Source organism: Camelina sativa, chromosome 20 (genome assembly GCF_000633955.1).
Source record: "Camelina sativa cultivar DH55 chromosome 20, Cs, whole genome shotgun sequence".
In the NCBI taxonomy this organism is placed as follows: domain Eukaryota; kingdom Viridiplantae; phylum Streptophyta; class Magnoliopsida; order Brassicales; family Brassicaceae; genus Camelina; species Camelina sativa.
In genome coordinates, this window is record NC_025704.1 from 19,283,775 (window position 1) to 19,301,225 (window position 17,451).

Sequence of the window (17,451 nt, forward strand, 5' to 3'; positions counted from 1 at the left end):
CAACCTCGCCGAGTATGCCTCTGATTTTTTTTATAAATGCAGCTAGTAAATTAAATAAGGGGAGATGGTGTCACACTAATAACCATAAACACAAAATCTTACTCAACTTAAAAAAGAGAAAAAAGTAGGGAAATTAGATAAGATAGAGAGATAGCACAATCAAAAATACAAATTTCACTATATAAAGTTGGATGAGGCTTATTGTAGTCTAACACGCAATATACTAATTTTCATGTTTAAAATATTTTATTAGATTTTAGTATATACAGTAGTCAAATATATTTATTTAGAATAAACTATATATGGCAAAATATATGAATATATATAGCAAAAGATTTTTATATATAGGAAAATAAATAAAAATTAAATGAGAAATGGAAGATCTCCTTTTTTTTTATGAGTTAGATAAAATATTTATTTGTTTAGTCAACAGTTGTTCACTCCTTCCTCTGTATAAGAAAGCCACGAACTCTAATGGGAATACGGCATTCCAGTTTGTCAAAATACGTTTCGTGGAGATTATACTAGTGGAGGAGAGCGAAGCAGCCGGTGAATAAACATGGCAGAGACCGGGGAGGCGACTACAAAGGAGATGCCAAAGACTTCTCTATTAGGAGAGGTTGAGGTAGAAGTTGACATCAAAGCTCCTGCGGCGAAATTCTATCACGTGTATGCAGGAAGACCAGACAATGTCGCCAAAGCCACTTCTCGCAAAGTGCAAGCATGTGATCTGCTCGAAGGGGAGTGGGGCACCGTAGGCAGTATTGTCAACTGGAACTACGTTTATGGTGATAACTTCTATGCATTTTTATTTTTTTATAACGTAGATATTTTGTGGATATATATATAGTAGATTTGATTGGTGAAGAATTAATTTGGGTGTAGGGGGGAAGGCAAAGGTGGCAAAAGAAAGAATCGAATTGGTGGAACCAGAGAAGAAACTGATAAAGTTTAGGGTCATAGAAGGAGATGTTTTGGCCGTGTACAAGAGTTTCTTGATTACGATTCAGGCAACCCCGAAGGAAGGTGGGGTTGGAAGTGTGGTGAAATGGCACCTTGAGTACGAGCGGAATGATGAGAACGTGCCTCACCCCGAGAATTTCCTCCCTTTCTTGGCTGAGATGACCAAAGAGATCGATGAACACCTCTTATCCGAGGAATAATAGATAGACTTTTGGGTTTTGGCAATAGCTAGCTATGGCTCATGCTCTTTCTAGATTAAGATGAGATAAAGTTTATGAATTTAATTTCATGATGAAATGTCTGGTATTTTGCATACTTCATGTTAAGTATTCTTTTGTAAGACTATCCTCATTGAGGAGTCCTTACTTGTTTCTTAGTAAATTTCTTAGGTGTAATATTAATAATTAATCAACATAAGTTAAGGAATTGCAAGAATCGTTTCTAATTTTAGGATGGAAAGAAACGTCTCTTGCTGGACAGGTGGCACCAAATCAATGGTTGAAGGGAAAAAGCCAATTTAATGGGTTTATTTTTTTTTTCATTTCTCTTTCACTTTCCTTTTCTCTCTTCTATCTCTCTCTCTCTCGACAAATCGCGATTTCCATTGAATCTCTTCTTCGATTCCGAAAAACTTATTGCTTCTCTTCCAATTGATTCCCACGTCTGATTGTCCATGGATTCGGCGGCGATTTGGTTCCGGTGAAGTAGAAGGCATGTGATTCCGGTGTAGATCGATCCGTCAAAACCCTAATATTTGGGGAAGATTCAAGCAGTTCGATTTGTTCAGGTAATTGCTCTTGCATGTCTAAGAATTGTTGATTGTTTATTTGAAAAATGACTCAATCTTAATTTAATTATGTCTTTTGTTTGTATGCTGGTTTCATTTGCGTTTCATCAATTGGTTGTTTTGTATGTTTATAAATCATGGATATAGGATTCGTTTTTGTTGAAATTTCATGGTTTTTGAGTCCATATAAGAGTCTCAGTTGATCTATGTAACAACTTCTGTCGCTAATTAAACGAAAGAAGAAGAAAGATCATACAATGTGTGGAAATTTCGAGTGATTTATATATTGTTGCATTTATAAAATCATAGAGAAACTTGTTTAACCAAAAGGATATTAACTAAGTTTTCTTCTTTTTAATTACTAGAAACAAGTATTACAATCAAAATGAGTATTTGATTTTGTAAAATATTAAGTTTCTTTTCTCTCTCGATTCCAAACAAAAACAGAGACCCACTAAAAATTTTTGTGTTTATCTCTAGAAACCATAAACACTAGCAATGTGTAATCAATCAACTGTGTAATCAGAAACAAGAAACACTAGTAGTCCGAGTTTGTTTTATGAGTGTTGTGGTTCATAATCAAACAAAAAATGTTGTTTCATAGTCGGATTGGGTTGGTTGTTGGTTGTTGTGTCTTTAATGGATGTCTTTACACAGTTGGTATTAATTAAGACTCATGTACTTGTAGTTATGCTTTAATGGATGTCTTTACATAGTTACTAAAACCATTTCTTGTTTCTTGTTTTGTGAGTTTCTTTTAGTTGAGCTCAAACAAGTCACACTTAAGGCGACAAGGAAACAACATTTCAACCAACCAAAAGAGGTAAATATACATCTAACTGGTTTAGCTGCAAATTGATTGCTTTGTTTGTTTGGTAGTATCTATTTTGGGGTAGTGAGTTATAGCATGACTGTTTATTTGTGCTCCTATGTGTACTTCTTTGTGACTAGGTTGTCATTATTCTTAATTGGTGGTTGTTCTATCATTAATGGAAGTGACTAGGTTGTGTATTCATTGTGTGTTTGGTGTCGAGAATTAATTGTAACTCCAATATGCTTCACCTTATAAACTAAGCTTTTCTTGATCTTTAAACCACAAACCCGAATATCTTCCAAGCATAAACCATTCTTCTTTTCTTCCAAGCATAAACCATTCTTCTTTTCTACACCTCTCAAGCATAAACCACTCTTCTTTTCTTCTTTGCTACTATGGAGTCAGACCATGATCTAAACCAGTCCACAAATTTTGTGGGACTTATGAATAGTCAGCAAGGGGGTGGCTATCCTCAAACCATTTCTTTTGATTCCCTCTACCCAAATATACCTACTCTTTCGTCCCCAGTTCCTCTCTTTAGTTCCCAAGTCAGTTCCGCAGCTTCCCCAAGTGAAGACACAACTGCAAGTCATAGGGAAAGAAGGAAATGGACACCTTCTGATGACCGGATTCTCATTAGCGGGTGGTTAAACACCAGCAAGGATGCTGTGAAAGGCAATGATCAGAAGGGCAAGACCTTCTGGAATAGGGTTGCTAAGTATTTTTCAGATAGTCCACTTTCTGATGGCAATGAGAAGATAGGGCCAATTCAGTGTAAACAGAGATGGGCTAAGATCCAAGATACGGTCGGGAAGTTTTGTGGAACGTATGCTGCTGCGGTGAGGGCTAAAACTAGTGGTCAGAATGAGGATGATATAATGAAGACAGCGTATGATATGTACTACAACATTTATCAGAAAAAATCCGTTCTTGAGCATTGTTGGTTAGAGTTACGCTACGACCAGAAATGGTGTGAGAGTGTTAATGGTAAAGCACCTGAAGTAACCAACAAGAAAAGACTCTTTGATGATCCTGCACAATCTTCAGCTTCTTAGACCGGCGGTAATATAGATGAGCCAACAAACACAAGGCCTACTGGTAGAGACGCAAGTAAGGCCAAACAGAGGAAGACTCATACAGAAGCGAAGGAAGAGAAGGCTTTGAAGGAGTAACAAGGCATGTGGGAAATCAAGAAGGAAGAATTGCTGCTGAAAGAGAGATTGTCAAAAATGCAAATTCTTGACAGTTTGCTGGCCAAAAGTGGACCGCTTACTCCGAAAGAAGAATCTATGAAAGAGAAGCTACTTGACTTAGTGGATGATTAGTATTAGAACAAATCTGGTCGAGAAGTGTCCTGTTGCGTCTTGTTGCGTCTTGTTGCGTCTTGTTGCGTCTTGTTTGAGTCTTTTTGAGTCTTGTTGAGTCTTGTTAAGTCTTGTTTGATTATAAGTTGAGTCTTGTTGAGTCTTGTTTGATTATAAGTTGAGTCTTGTTGAGTCTTGTTTGTTTAAAAGTTGATGTGTAAGCGGATGTCTAATTATAAGTTGATGTGTAAGCGGATGTCTAATTATAAGTTGATGTGTAAGCGGATGTCTAATTATAATTATAAGTTGATGTTTTTCTGTATACTTCTTATTTGCATATTATCTGACTATTAATTTCAAACGAATGTCTAATTTGCATATTATTGTCTATTAGTTTCAAACGAATGTCTAATTTCTTGTTTGTCTAATGCTTTTGTTAACAGAACATGGGGCGATATAGCTATAGCCAGCCGTCGTCATCTGACTGTAATGGCTATCTGGTTGACGAAGAATCTAGCCAGCCATCCGAGTCAAGTGCTTACAACTATGCAGACAGTGAACTTGAGTTGGGATTCCCCAAGAAGTGTTATTGTGGTGTTGAACCTATCATTGACACATGTTACTCGAGGAATGATCCAGGAAGAAAGTTCTTCTCTTGTGGGAACATAGACGATGGCGAGTGCCATATATGGAAGTGGTGGGATGTTGCGGTGATGGAGGAGATGAGAGCAACTGAAACAAACTATGGGAAGGTTGCATCAAAGGTAGATACTCTTACTCACTATGAAACTGAGCTGAGCGAGATCAAACACTTGAAGAAAGAAACTGATGAGAAGATCAACAAGCTAGAGAAGCTGCTTGCTGAGTTGAATACGAAGAACAGAGTGTTCATATTCAGTTTGGAATTGGTTCTTGGTGTCCTATTATGTTTGGTTGCTGTGCTATGTCTGATTATGTTTAAATAGGGTAGTTTAATTTGATTATGTATGGTGTTGTTTAAGTTTGATTGAGACTGGTTTCATGTACTTGACTATAGCTATATGATAACATTTTACAAACTCGGTCAGCTGTTCACATGTGAAGGATCACATGATATTGTTTTTTCCCTACACAAGAATACAGCAAGGATCACAAGATATATGAGAACAAAAAACAAACACAAAAATACAACATATAAAACTACAACAAAGTCTCACGGGAATTGTGAGAAGAGAATCACAAGATACATAATTTAGTTCTATATATACACATCTCTTCTACTCATTCATATCATTCACATCTCTTCTACTATTCTAAAGCCATTTAAATTTTTTATTCAATGGGTTCTTCTTCTCATTCAAATTTTAATTTTGCAAAGGATGATGATCCACTTTTTGAGTCCTATTTTGCAAATTTTTTTGATAACCATGATATTCATGGACAACCTTTTGTGAAAAAGAAAAAGAAACGAGAATTCATTGAAAGAAATCGGGAAGAAGGCCACAACCGTTTGTGGAATGATTATTTCAGTGAATCTCTGACATATCTTCCCCATGTATTCCGACGACGTTTTAGAATGAACAAGCCATTATTCTTGCGTATTGTCGACCGTCTTACTGCAGAAGATCCTTATTTCCGACAAAGAAGAGACGCCACAGGAAGGCTTGGTCTTTCTCCGATCCAAAAATGTACTGCAGCAATTAGGCTACTAGCATATGGTGGCGGGTGTGATACGGTGGACGAATATGTCCGACTTGGTGAAACAACTGCTCGAAAATGTTTGCAACATTTTGTCAGTGGAGTTGTCAATTTCTTTGGCGATGAATATCTAAGAAGACCCACACCAGAGGATCTTCAGAGATTACTATATGTTGCAGAAGAACGTGGATTTCCCGGGATGGTNGTTAAGGAATTGCAAGAATCGTTTCTAATTTTAGGATGGAAAGAAACGTCTCTTGCTGGACAGGTGGCACCAAATCAATGGTTGAAGGGAAAAAGCCAATTTAATGGGTTTATTTTTTTTTTCATTTCTCTTTCACTTTCCTTTTCTCTCTTCTATCTCTCTCTCTCTCGACAAATCGCGATTTCCATTGAATCTCTTCTTCGATTCCGAAAAACTTATTGCTTCTCTTCCAATTGATTCCCACGTCTGATTGTCCATGGATTCGGCGGCGATTTGGTTCCGGTGAAGTAGAAGGCATGTGATTCCGGTGTAGATCGATCCGTCAAAACCCTAATATTTGGGGAAGATTCAAGCAGTTCGATTTGTTCAGGTAATTGCTCTTGCATGTCTAAGAATTGTTGATTGTTTATTTGAAAAATGACTCAATCTTAATTTAATTATGTCTTTTGTTTGTATGCTGGTTTCATTTGCGTTTCATCAATTGGTTGTTTTGTATGTTTATAAATCATGGATATAGGATTCGTTTTTGTTGAAATTTCATGGTTTTTGAGTCCATATAAGAGTCTCAGTTGATCTATGTAACAACTTCTGTCGCTAATTAAACGAAAGAAGAAAAAAGATCATACAATGTGTGGAAATTTCGAGTGATTTATATATTGTTGCATATATAAAATCATAGAGAAACTTGTTTAACCAAAAGGATATTAACTAAGTTTTCTTCTTTTTAATTACTAGAAACAAGTATTACAATCAAAATGAGTATTTGATTTTGTAAAATATTAAGTTTCTTTTCTCTCTCGATTCCAAACAAAAACAGAGACCCACTAAAAATTTTTGTGTTTATCTCTAGAAACCATAAACACTAGCAATGTGTAATCAATCAACTGTGTAATCAGAAACAAGAAACACTAGTAGTCCGAGTTTGTTTTATGAGTGTTGTGGTTCATAATCAAACAAAAAATGTTGTTTCATAGTCGGATTGGGTTGGTTGTTGGTTGTTGTGTCTTTAATGGATGTCTTTACACAGTTGGTATTAATTAAGACTCATGTACTTGTAGTTATGCTTTAATGGATGTCTTTACATAGTTACTAAAACCATTTCTTGTTTCTTGTTTTGTGAGTTTCTTTTAGTTGAGCTCAAACAAGTCACACTTAAGGCGACAAGGAAACAACATTTCAACCAACCAAAAGAGGTAAATATACATCTAACTGGTTTAGCTGCAAATTGATTGCTTTGTTTGTTTGGTAGTATCTATTTTGGGGTAGTGAGTTATAGCATGACTGTTTATTTGTGCTCCTATGTGTACTTCTTTGTGACTAGGTTGTAATTATTCTTAATTGGTGGTTGTTCTATCATTAATGGAAGTGACTAGGTTGTGTATTCATTGTGTGTTTGGTGTCGAGAATTAATTGTAACTCCAATATGCTTCACCTTATAAACTAAGCTTTTCTTGATCTTTAAACCACAAACCCAAATATCTTCCAAGCATAAACCATTCTTCTTTTCTTCCAAGCATAAACCATTCTTCTTTTCTACACCTCTCAAGCATAAACCACTCTTCTTTTCTTCTTTGCTACTATGGAGTCAGACCATGATCTAAACCAGTCCACAAATTTTGTGGGACTTATGAATAGTCAGCANCTATGTGTACTTCTTTGTGACTAGGTAGTAATTATTCTTAATTGGTGGTTGTTCTTTCATTAATGGAAGTGACTAGGTTGTGTATTCATTGTGTGTTTGGTGTCGAGAATTAATTGTAACTCCAATATGCTTCACTTTAAAAACTAAGCTTTTCTTGATCTTAAACCACAAACCCGAGTATCTTCCAACCATAAACCATTCTTCGTTTCTACACCTCTCAAGCATAAACCACTCTTCTTTTCTTCTTTGCTACTATGGAGTCAGACCATGAGCTAAACCAGTCCACAAATTTTGTGGGACTTATGAATAGTCAAACCATTTCTTTTGATTCCCTCTACCCAAATATACCTACTCTGTCGTCTCCACTTCCTCTCTTTAGTTCCCAAGTCAGTTCCGCAGCTTCCCCAAGTGAAGACACAACACCTTCCCCAAGTCAGTTCCGTAGGGAGAGAAGGAAATGGACACCTTCTGATGACCGGATTCTCATTAGCGGGTGGTTAAACACCAGCAAGGATGCTGTGAAAGGCAATGATCAGAAGGGCAAGACCTTCTGGAATAGGGTTGCTAAGTATTTTTCAGATAGTCCTCTTTCTGATGGCAATGAGAAGATAGGGCCAGTTCAGTGTAAACAGAGATGGTCTAAGATCCAAGATACGGTGGGGAAGTTTTGTGGAACATATGCTGCTGCGGTAAGGGCTAAAACTAGTGGTCAGAATGAAGATGATATACTGAGGACAGCATATGATATGTACTACAACATTTATCAGAAAAAATCCGTTCTTGAGCATTGTTGGTTAGAGTTACGCTACGACCAGAAATGGTGTGAGAGTGTTAATGGTAAAGCACCTGAAGTAACCAACAAGAAAAGACTCTTTGATGATCCTGCACAATCTTCAGCTTCTTAGACCGGCGGTAATATAGATGAGCCAACAAACACAAGGCCTACTGGTAGAGACGCAAGTAAGGCCAAACAGAGGAAGACTCATACAGAAGCGAAGGAAGAGAAGACTTTGAAGGAGTAACAAGGCATGTGGGAAATCAAGAAGGAAGAATTGCTGCTGAAAGAGAGATTGTCAAAAATGCAAATTCTTGACAGTTTGCTGGCCAAAAGTGGACCGCTTACTCCGAAAGAAGAATCTATGAAAGAGAAGCTACTTGACTTAGTGGATGATTAGTATTAGAACAAATCTGGTCGAGAAGTGTCCTGTTGCGTCTTGTTGCGTCTTGTTGCGTCTTGTTGCGTCTTGTTTGAGTCTTTTTGAGTCTTGTTGAGTCTTGTTAAGTCTTGTTTGATTATAAGTTGAGTCTTGTTGAGTCTTGTTTGATTATAAGTTGAGTCTTGTTGAGTCTTGTTTGTTTAAAAGTTGATGTGTAAGCGGATGTCTAATTATAAGTTGATGTGTAAGCGGATGTCTAATTATAAGTTGATGTGTAAGCGGATGTCTAATTATAATTATAAGTTGATGTTTTTCTGTATACTTCTTATTTGCATATTATCTGACTATTAATTTCAAACGAATGTCTAATTTGCATATTATTGTCTATTAGTTTCAAACGAATGTCTAATTTCTTGTTTGTCTAATGCTTTTGTTAACAGAACATGGGGCGATATAGCTATAGCCAGCCGTCGTCATCTGACTGTAATGGCTATCTGGTTGACGAAGAATCTAGCCAGCCATCCGAGTCAAGTGCTTACAACTATGCAGACAGTGAACTTGAGTTGGGATTCCCCAAGAAGTGTTATTGTGGTGTTGAACCTATCATTGACACATGTTACTCGAGGAATGATCCAGGAAGAAAGTTCTTCTCTTGTGGGAACATAGACGATGGCGAGTGCCATATATGGAAGTGGTGGGATGTTGCGGTGATGGAGGAGATGAGAGCAACTGAAACAAACTATGGGAAGGTTGCATCAAAGGTAGATACTCTTACTCACTATGAAACTGAGCTGAGCGAGATCAAACACTTGAAGAAAGAAACTGATGAGAAGATCAACAAGCTAGAGAAGCTGCTTGCTGAGTTGAATACGAAGAACAGAGTGTTCATATTCAGTTTGGAATTGGTTCTTGGTGTCCTATTATGTTTGGTTGCTGTGCTATGTCTGATTATGTTTAAATAGGGTAGTTTAATTTGATTATGTATGGTGTTGTTTAAGTTTGATTGAGACTGGTTTCATGTACTTGACTATAGCTATATGATAACATTTTACAAACTCGGTCAGCTGTTCACATGTGAAGGATCACATGATATTGTTTTTTCCCTACACAAGAATACAGCAAGGATCACAAGATATATGAGAACAAAAAACAAACACAAAAATACAACATATAAAACTACAACAAAGTCTCACGGGAATTGTGAGAAGAGAATCACAAGATACATAATTTAGTTCTATATATACACATCTCTTCTACTCATTCATATCATTCACATCTCTTCTACTATTCTAAAGCCATTTAAATTTTTTATTCAATGGGTTCTTCTTCTCATTCACATTTTAATTTTGCAAAGGATGATGATCCACTTTTTGAGTCCTATTTTGCAAATTTTTTTGATAACCATGATATTCATGGACAACATTTTGTGAAAAAGAAAAAGAAACGAGAATTCATTGAAAGAAACCGGGAAGAAGGCCACAACCGTTTGTGGAATGATTATTTCAGTGAATCTCCGACATATCCTCCCCATGTATTCCGACGACGTTTTAGAATGAACAAGCCATTATTCTTGCGTATTGTCGACCGTCTTACTGCAGAAGATCCTTATTTCCGACAAAGAAGAGACGCCACAGGAAGGCTTGGTCTTTCTCCGATCCAAAAATGTACTGCAGCAATTAGGCTACTAGCATATGGTGGCGGGTGTGATACGGTGGACGAATATGTCCGACTTGGTGAAACAACTGCTCGAAAATGTTTGCAACATTTTGTCAGTGGAGTTGTCAATTTCTTTGGCGATGAATATCTAAGAAGACCCACACCAGAGGATCTTCAAAGATTACTATATGTTGCAGAAGAACGTGGATTTCCCGGGATGGTTGGAAGCATCGACTGTATGCATTGGGTTTGGAAGAATTGCTCAACAGCTTGGAAAGGCATGTATACACGAGGATCCGGCAAACCAACAATTGTTTTAGAGGCGGTCGCGTCATATGATCTCTGGATATGGCACGCCTTTTTTGGATCTCCAGGTACTTTTAACGATATTAATGTTCTTGATCTCCAGGTACTTTTAACGATATTAATGTTCTCCAGGTACTTTTAATGATATACTTTATGGTCAAGCTCCACAAGTTACCTACTACGTTAACAGCAGAGAGTACAATTTGACTTACTATCTGACAGACGGTATTTATCCGAAATGGCCAACGTTTATTCAATCCATACCACTACCGCAGACTCCAAAAGCATCTTTATTTGCTGAGTGCCAAGAAAGTGCCCGAAAAGATGTTGAGCGTGCGTTCGGTGTCCTACAAGCTAGATTCGCGGTCATTAAAAATCCATGTCTTTTATGGGATAAAGACCAAGTGGGATTGATTATGAGGGCGTGTATCATACTCCACAATATGATTGTCGAAAATGAACGAGATGGATACAGTCAAGCTGAGGTTTCTGATTTCCCACAAGCAGAGGGTGTGGATCTTTCATATTCTATCAATATGAATTCAAATATTAGCAACGTGTTGAATGGTCAAATAATAATCCGTGATAGAGAAGTGCATGACCAATTGAAACTTGATTTAGTTGAACATTTATGGACTAAATTTGGATATTAAATATGTTTCATGTTTTAATTAAATATGTTTCTATGTTTTATTTCATGTTGTGTGTTATGTTTTTGTTTTTTAATGTTTTGTGTTTTAATTTTAAATGTTGTATGTTATTTTATGTTTTTATTAATAAAATATGTTTCTATGATATATAAAATAATTTCGAATATTTTAAGATATTAACTATATTTATTACTAAGAAACACCTAAACTTGGTTCTACCAATAATTAACAAAATTTTCTTTTTCTCTTAACAAAGTTTCTTCTCTCCTTTTTATTATTAAAAATGCCTTAAGAAACAACTAAGAAACACTACCAATGAGGATAGTCTAAGTTGCAATTTTGTAACTTTTAAATAATTTATAATAATAAAAAATTTCTTGTTACTGACTTACTGTTAAAACTTTATTTTATAAAATTACGAAACTTTTGCTTTACAAATGAGTAACTTCCACCAGTTCTAATTATTCATCATCGAATATGTAACTTCTATAGATTTTACAATGAGTAAAGTAATCAAACTGTAATCTTGGCGAACATCTCTTACCAAACCAAACCGAATCACACATCAACCCTCATTCACTCAATAGGCAAATTCTCTGCTTCATATCTAACTGAATCGAACAGTTTAGTCGATAAATAACGTTCTCCCCCACTGGGAAAAACCACCTGCAAACCAGACAATAACCTGGATATACAATAATTTCGATTTAAGTCAAAGCTTATGGTCACTCACAGTCAGAGACAGAGCTTACCACAATGAGTTTCCCTGCATTTTCTGGCCGTTTTGCAACCTTTAACGCAGCCGTTGCCGCGGCTCCAGATGATATTCCCACCTGCCAAATGAAAATGATCACATTTATCAGAGACTCTAGTTAATTTTTTCGAGAAAAAAACATGTTGACCGATTGTACCAATAATCCTTCTTTGAGGGCAAGAAGCCTTGCTGTTTCCATGGCTTCCTCACCTGTCACCTAAATCAATAGATTACAAAATCTTAGGTCATTACTGTTTCATGATGATGATCAAGAAGTAGCTCATCTCGACTACTTACTTTAATAACTTCATCAACAATGGTTAAGTCCAAATTGAATGGGATGATACCAGAACCAATTCCCTGGATCAAATGTTGACCTACAACATGAAATCCCAACAACCAGTCCAATATTATTCTGATTAGAAAAGCACGATTTCGAACGAGAGCATGACGATTTTGTAGATAACTTGGACAGCAATATGTATATCTTGTTGTTGACCAACTACTATGGGCGTTAAAGCAGCCAAAATATGAAGTAAACCCTGTGAAGGCCGAGACGTGCACATGTGTACAGGCAAGCATAGTTTATTTTGGCTTCGTTATGTTATATGTGTTAAGAGTTAGAATATATTATTTCGTTACATTTTGTTAATGCTATCACTATCAAAAATGTTCATTTCCTGACCTGGTTGGCCTCCGCTCAGTACCGGACTCTCTAGAGGTTCCACCACACAAACCTATAGATCAAGATTGTAACCGATTTATTAAACCATGATTTTTTTACAGTTGTTTTCAATAGTTAGCGAAGTATTTTTGTACCTTAATGTCTTTATTCTTCTCCTTGAGGAACTTCCCTACTCCAGAAGCTGTTCCACCAGTCCCAACACCAGCCACCAATATATCTACTTTCCCAGCTGAATCCCTCCATATCTCCGGTCCCGTGGTTCGGTAATGAATCTGCAAGATACAAACTCGGATTCAACCATAATAACAGAGAGAAACAGAGAGATTCAATGAGTTTATATAAACCTCTGGGTTTGCAGGATTCTCAAACTGTTGGGGAATGTAACCACCAGGAGTTTTGCTTAGAATCGCTTCCGCTTTCTCCCACATTCCTTTAATGTTAATGCCCACGTCTGTGAGATGAAGCTCTGCACCTAAAGCTCTTAGAATAATTCTTCTCTCTAAGCTCATAATGGAAGGCATCACAAGGATCACTTTATAGCCTCTTGCAGCTCCGATGCTGGCTAAACCAATCCCAGTGTTACCAGCCGTTGGCTCGATCAATGTACTCTTTACTCCAAAATAAAACATTTTCAATTCCTTATGTGAAAATTCTTATTAAAATTTGGAGAAACTATATTTTCAAGTGTTTTGATTGACCTGTCCGGGAGTAATAATCCCTTTCTCCTCTGCATCCTTGATCATACTATATGCGATTCTGTCTTTGACGCTAGAGCAAGGCTCCATCATCTCAAGCTTGGCAGCGATACGAGCCACACAACCATCAACAATTTTGTTCAGATACACCATTGGTGTGTTACCTATCAACTACACAAACATAGTTAAAAGAACTTTTCTTTGTTCCAAGAAAGCTAATTCATACTGAAAGAAACAAGAGAGTTTGTTTTTTACTTCAGTGACATCGTTCTTGATCATGCATCGATCTTCCATGTTGGTCTGTTTCCTGAAAACTCCTCAATCTATTCCCAATCTTACAGATCAGAAGTACAGAGAGCAAACAACAACAAACATACAATAAAAAATGTCGTACCTTGGATATTAAAGGACAAGACTGAATCCAGACCAGGCTGTAATATGAATTAGTATAGAGTAATTGTATATATAGACTACCCTACTTTGCATGTGGTGCACACTGTAAATTTTACAGTATGAAAACGAGGTTTGTGTCATCTTTCATCTTGCATAATTTTAAACAGAGGAAATAAAATATTGAATTCGAGAATACAAATTACGGTTTCGCTAACTATAGATATCAAGAAACAAAATCTGGCCAATCATACACGACCAAATATTTAAACGAGATGTAGTTAATACTATTCGTTAGTCTCAGCTGTCACATTTAGATTCATGACATAAATATTTTTGAAATAAAAAGAATTTAAAATAGTTTAATCAATTCTTGGTCATCCAATAAAATTGAGAAACGATGATATTTTTTTTGTCTTTTTATTACTTGTTATCTAAATTCCTGTCATCTCTTTTTGATAAAGACATTTTATGGTATCTCAACCAATTAAAAAAATGGATCATAGCTTTATAGATATGAAATTTATTGGTTGCTAATTATCTAAAGTCTTTTTTTTTCAAGATAAGAAAAGTTTCATGTAACAATATATCTCAATATCAACCGATAAGGATGAAAACATAAAAATGTTTAAAAGAAACATGTAGTTGATGAGAGTTGTAGGAAAATGAAACACCGACTTATAATTCTCTCTTATAAATAATTAAATCTACAATACTAATTAATGGTTGCCCAAATTTTTATAGTTGAAGTATGAATATGCACAGCTCTATGATTTATGTACGGTACCACAAGTGTGTGTCATATCGTGTTGTGGAGAATAACATGAGCCACTAATATTTAAAAGCTTAAAGAGCATTATGGTCCTTTTTCCGTAATATAGATGCTAATCCTATGTTATCCGGATAGGATTATGATTGAACGGTTGGACAATATAACAAAATTTTAGCAAATCGAACTTCTTAATCCTTATGCCTTGGTAAGCCCCAGACGTAATCTTTTCTTTGATAAGCCCCAAACGTGTGAACGTACTTTTTGTTATACATAAACACGTTTAAACGTGGTCTTTCTTATGTAAACTACCAAATCCAAGAAGAAAACAAAGGCTGCTAAGAATTTTCTTCAGGAATAAATAAATAATATATAATAAATAAAATCTATAAACATAGGAAAGACTCTTTTGCATGTGGAGGGTCTTGGTACGTGTGTAATAAGGAATTGGTACACATGAATTAGGGATTAAACCGGTTTGGTTTCGGGGTGATTAAAGACTGTTAGTGAGCTAACGATGTCGTTTACTAGCTAACATGACTTTTCTTCTGTCTACATATTTCTACGTCTCCAAGAACACAGTGAATCGCTAAGGAGTAAGGCCAAATCATTCTAATATGACCAAAGTAAGTATCTTATATCTATTTGATCTTAGGGAATTCGTTAAAGTTGTGAAATTTGATGGTTGATTGTGAAGTGAAGGAGTCTAGTAATCGGATTATCAGCTCAAATATATCGCAACAATATGATCAGGATATCCTCTACTAAATTTAAACCGGAGATTTTATTGGAAATAGTAAACGAACAACTCCTGATTGGTCATCATAGAAGATATGTAACGATCTTATTGATTTTATAATGGCCGACAATGATCCAGCTGTAATCTTAGTACCACCATCTCCAAATCCTAGACTCATTCAACTGACAAATTCTCTGCTTTATATCTGACTGACTCGAACAATTCAGTCGATAAATAACGTTCTCCTCCACTAGGAAAAATCACCTAAAAACGAGGCCATAGCCAGGATATGTAACAAACGCCATTTGATTTCAGTAAAGTAAAAAGCTTATGGTCAATAAGAGTCAAAGACAAAGCTTACCACAATGAGTTTCCCTTTATTTTCTGACCGCTTTGCAATCCTTAACGCAGCCGCTGCTGATGCTCCAGAAGATATTCCAACCTGCAAGATGAATGATCGCATTATGTAAAACAACTTTGGTTTATCACACTTTTGTTTTGTACCGACAGAAGAACGTTAAAACCGATTGTACCAACAGTCCTTCTTTGATAGCAAGAAGCTTAGCCGTTTCAATGGCTTCCTCACCCGTCACCTATACCAAAAGATTTCTAGACCTCAGAATATGAGATTTTACGATCGAGAAGTCGATATTCCCGGCTACTCACTTGAATGATTTCATCAACAACGGTTAAATCCAAATTGGTTGGAATTTCACCAGAGCCTATTCCCTGGATCAAGTGTGGACCTACAAATATAAAACCATCATCAACTATGATTAGAGATAGTCAAGTATTCGAACACAAGACTGATGTTTCTTTCCTCACCTGGTTTTCCCCCGCTGAGTACCGCACTTTCTGCCGGTTCTACCACACAAACCTATTATAATCAAGATTTAAATAGAAGAATGGAAAAGAAAAAAACCTAAAGTTTCAACGGTCGTTTTCAAGAATTAGTAGTCAAGTTTTTGAACCTTGATGTTTTTATTCTTCTCCTTGAGGAACTTCCCTGTCCCACTAACCGTTCCACCAGTTCCAACACCAGCGACCAAGATATCTACTTTCCCCGCTGAATCTTTCCATATCTCGGGACCGGTGGTTCTGTAATGAATCTGCAAGAAACAAGTTTGGATTCAACCATAAGAGAGATATATTCCAAAGAATATAGAATTGTGGTTGGATGCATTATAATTATATAACCTCGGGGTTTTCAGGATTTATAAACTGGTGTGGAATGTAACCACCAGGAGTTTTGCTTAATATATCTTCAGCTTTCTCCAGCTGTCCTTTAATTCCTAGGTTCATGTCTGTGAGATGCACCTCTGCACCTAATGCTCTCAGGATGATTCTCCTCTCTAAGCTCATCGTTGAAGGCATCAAAAGGATCACTTTATATCCCCTTGAAGCCCCTATGCTGGCTAAACCAATCCCGGTGTTACCGCCCGTTGCCTCAATCAATGTACTCTAATAAAACATTTTGAAATTCCAAATGTTAATTTAAATGGACTAATTATATGACATTTTTATTAACCAAGGTTTGTAACCTAGCGGTGTGTACTAGTGTTGCAACCATCATGACTCGGAGGGTGTGTGTGTAAACGAGAGAAGAAAAAGAAAATATACTAGGCTACTAGGTCAATGACTTTGTAAATGTTTCTGTTAACCTTTCCGGGAGTAATCAATCCTTTCTCTTCTGCGTCTTTAATCATACTACAAGCGATTCTGTCTTTGATGCTAGAGCAAGGCTCCATCATCTCGAGCTTGGCAGCTATAGGAGCCACGCGACCATCAACAATTTTATTCAGATACACCATTGGTGTGTTACCTATCAACTGCACAAAATGTACCGAAATATATTAAAAGCCTCAAACATGATTTTTTTATTCCAAAAAAAAAAAAAAAAAAAGCAAATTGACATAAAATAAATTGGAGATATTTACTTCAGTGACATCGTTCTTGATCAAACACCGGTCTACCATGTTGGCCGGTCTTCAAATCTTCTGCAGAGACAATATTTTGGTACTAAAATATCAAAATGGAGTTAGGGTATGACCATAGAAGAACTAAATCAATGGGATTACGATTGGAAGAGATAGGAGTAACAGTGCAGAACTACATTATCTTTTTTTTTTTTTTTTATTGATAAAGAAGATAGGACCAAAAACAAAACATCTTACCATTAGAGTTTAGACAAAAATTCAAAGAAGAAACGACAAAAGACCGCTACATCTAAAACCACACCAGGCTATATGTATACATAT

General features: G+C 36.3%; 7 protein-coding genes across 10 annotated transcripts; 5 read left to right on the forward strand and 2 right to left on the reverse strand.

The window, feature by feature from the left end:
- LOC104771261 (MLP-like protein 31) lies at positions 470-4,928 on the forward strand. 2 transcript variants are annotated; one of them, XM_010495764.2, is made up of 4 exons: positions 470-788; positions 886-1,750; positions 2,512-2,573; positions 4,312-4,928. In XM_010495764.2, the coding sequence occupies exons 1-2, from the start codon at positions 560-562 to the stop codon at positions 1,161-1,163; spliced, it is 507 nt and encodes a 168-aa protein (XP_010494066.1). In that variant the 5' UTR covers positions 470-559; the 3' UTR covers positions 1,164-1,750; positions 2,512-2,573; positions 4,312-4,928. The 2 variants fall into 2 exon arrangements, with proteins under 2 accessions (XP_010494066.1, XP_019097549.1); XM_019242004.1 differs by lacking the exon at positions 470-788 and having other exon boundaries at positions 1,487-1,750.
- Positions 2,960-3,619, forward strand: LOC104772664 (glutathione S-transferase T3-like). Its single transcript, XM_010497253.1, has one exon. The coding sequence runs from the start codon at positions 2,960-2,962 to the stop codon at positions 3,617-3,619; it is 660 nt and encodes a 219-aa protein (XP_010495555.1).
- Positions 7,647-8,297, forward strand: LOC104772666 (glutathione S-transferase T3-like). The gene has a single exon (XM_010497255.1). The coding sequence runs from the start codon at positions 7,647-7,649 to the stop codon at positions 8,295-8,297; it is 651 nt and encodes a 216-aa protein (XP_010495557.1).
- LOC104772667 (uncharacterized protein At4g04775-like) lies at positions 8,993-9,511 on the forward strand. Its single transcript, XM_010497256.1, has one exon. It carries the CDS (start codon positions 8,993-8,995, stop codon positions 9,509-9,511), a length of 519 nt encoding a protein of 172 aa, XP_010495558.1.
- Positions 9,842-11,176, forward strand: LOC104771260. Its single transcript, XM_010495763.2, has 2 exons — positions 9,842-10,579; positions 10,644-11,176. Exons 1-2 carry the CDS (start codon positions 9,865-9,867, stop codon positions 11,162-11,164), a joined length of 1,236 nt encoding a protein of 411 aa, XP_010494065.1. The 5' UTR covers positions 9,842-9,864; the 3' UTR covers positions 11,165-11,176.
- Positions 11,550-13,902, reverse strand: LOC104771262 (bifunctional L-3-cyanoalanine synthase/cysteine synthase D2). 2 transcript variants are annotated; one of them, XM_010495766.2, is made up of 10 exons: positions 13,690-13,902; positions 13,551-13,618; positions 13,299-13,466; positions 12,945-13,208; positions 12,735-12,872; positions 12,601-12,652; positions 12,213-12,292; positions 12,073-12,132; positions 11,914-11,994; positions 11,550-11,846 (listed from the first exon to the last, which is right to left on the reverse strand). In XM_010495766.2, exons 2-10 carry the CDS (start codon positions 13,587-13,589, stop codon positions 11,787-11,789), a joined length of 942 nt encoding a protein of 313 aa, XP_010494068.1. In that variant the 5' UTR covers positions 13,590-13,618; positions 13,690-13,902; the 3' UTR covers positions 11,550-11,786. The 2 variants fall into 2 exon arrangements, with proteins under 2 accessions (XP_010494068.1, XP_010494067.1); XM_010495765.2 differs by having other exon boundaries at positions 11,550-11,827; positions 13,690-13,899.
- On the reverse strand, positions 15,160-17,414 carry LOC104771264 (bifunctional cystathionine gamma-lyase/cysteine synthase-like). Of its 2 annotated transcripts, XM_010495769.1 has the most exons (10): positions 17,368-17,414; positions 17,131-17,190; positions 16,855-17,022; positions 16,391-16,654; positions 16,165-16,302; positions 16,019-16,070; positions 15,860-15,939; positions 15,727-15,786; positions 15,555-15,635; positions 15,160-15,457 (listed from the first exon to the last, which is right to left on the reverse strand). In XM_010495769.1, the coding sequence occupies exons 2-10, from the start codon at positions 17,167-17,169 to the stop codon at positions 15,368-15,370; spliced, it is 972 nt and encodes a 323-aa protein (XP_010494071.1). In that variant the 5' UTR covers positions 17,170-17,190; positions 17,368-17,414; the 3' UTR covers positions 15,160-15,367. The 2 variants fall into 2 exon arrangements, with proteins under 2 accessions (XP_010494071.1, XP_010494070.1); XM_010495768.2 differs by lacking the exon at positions 17,368-17,414 and having other exon boundaries at positions 17,131-17,346.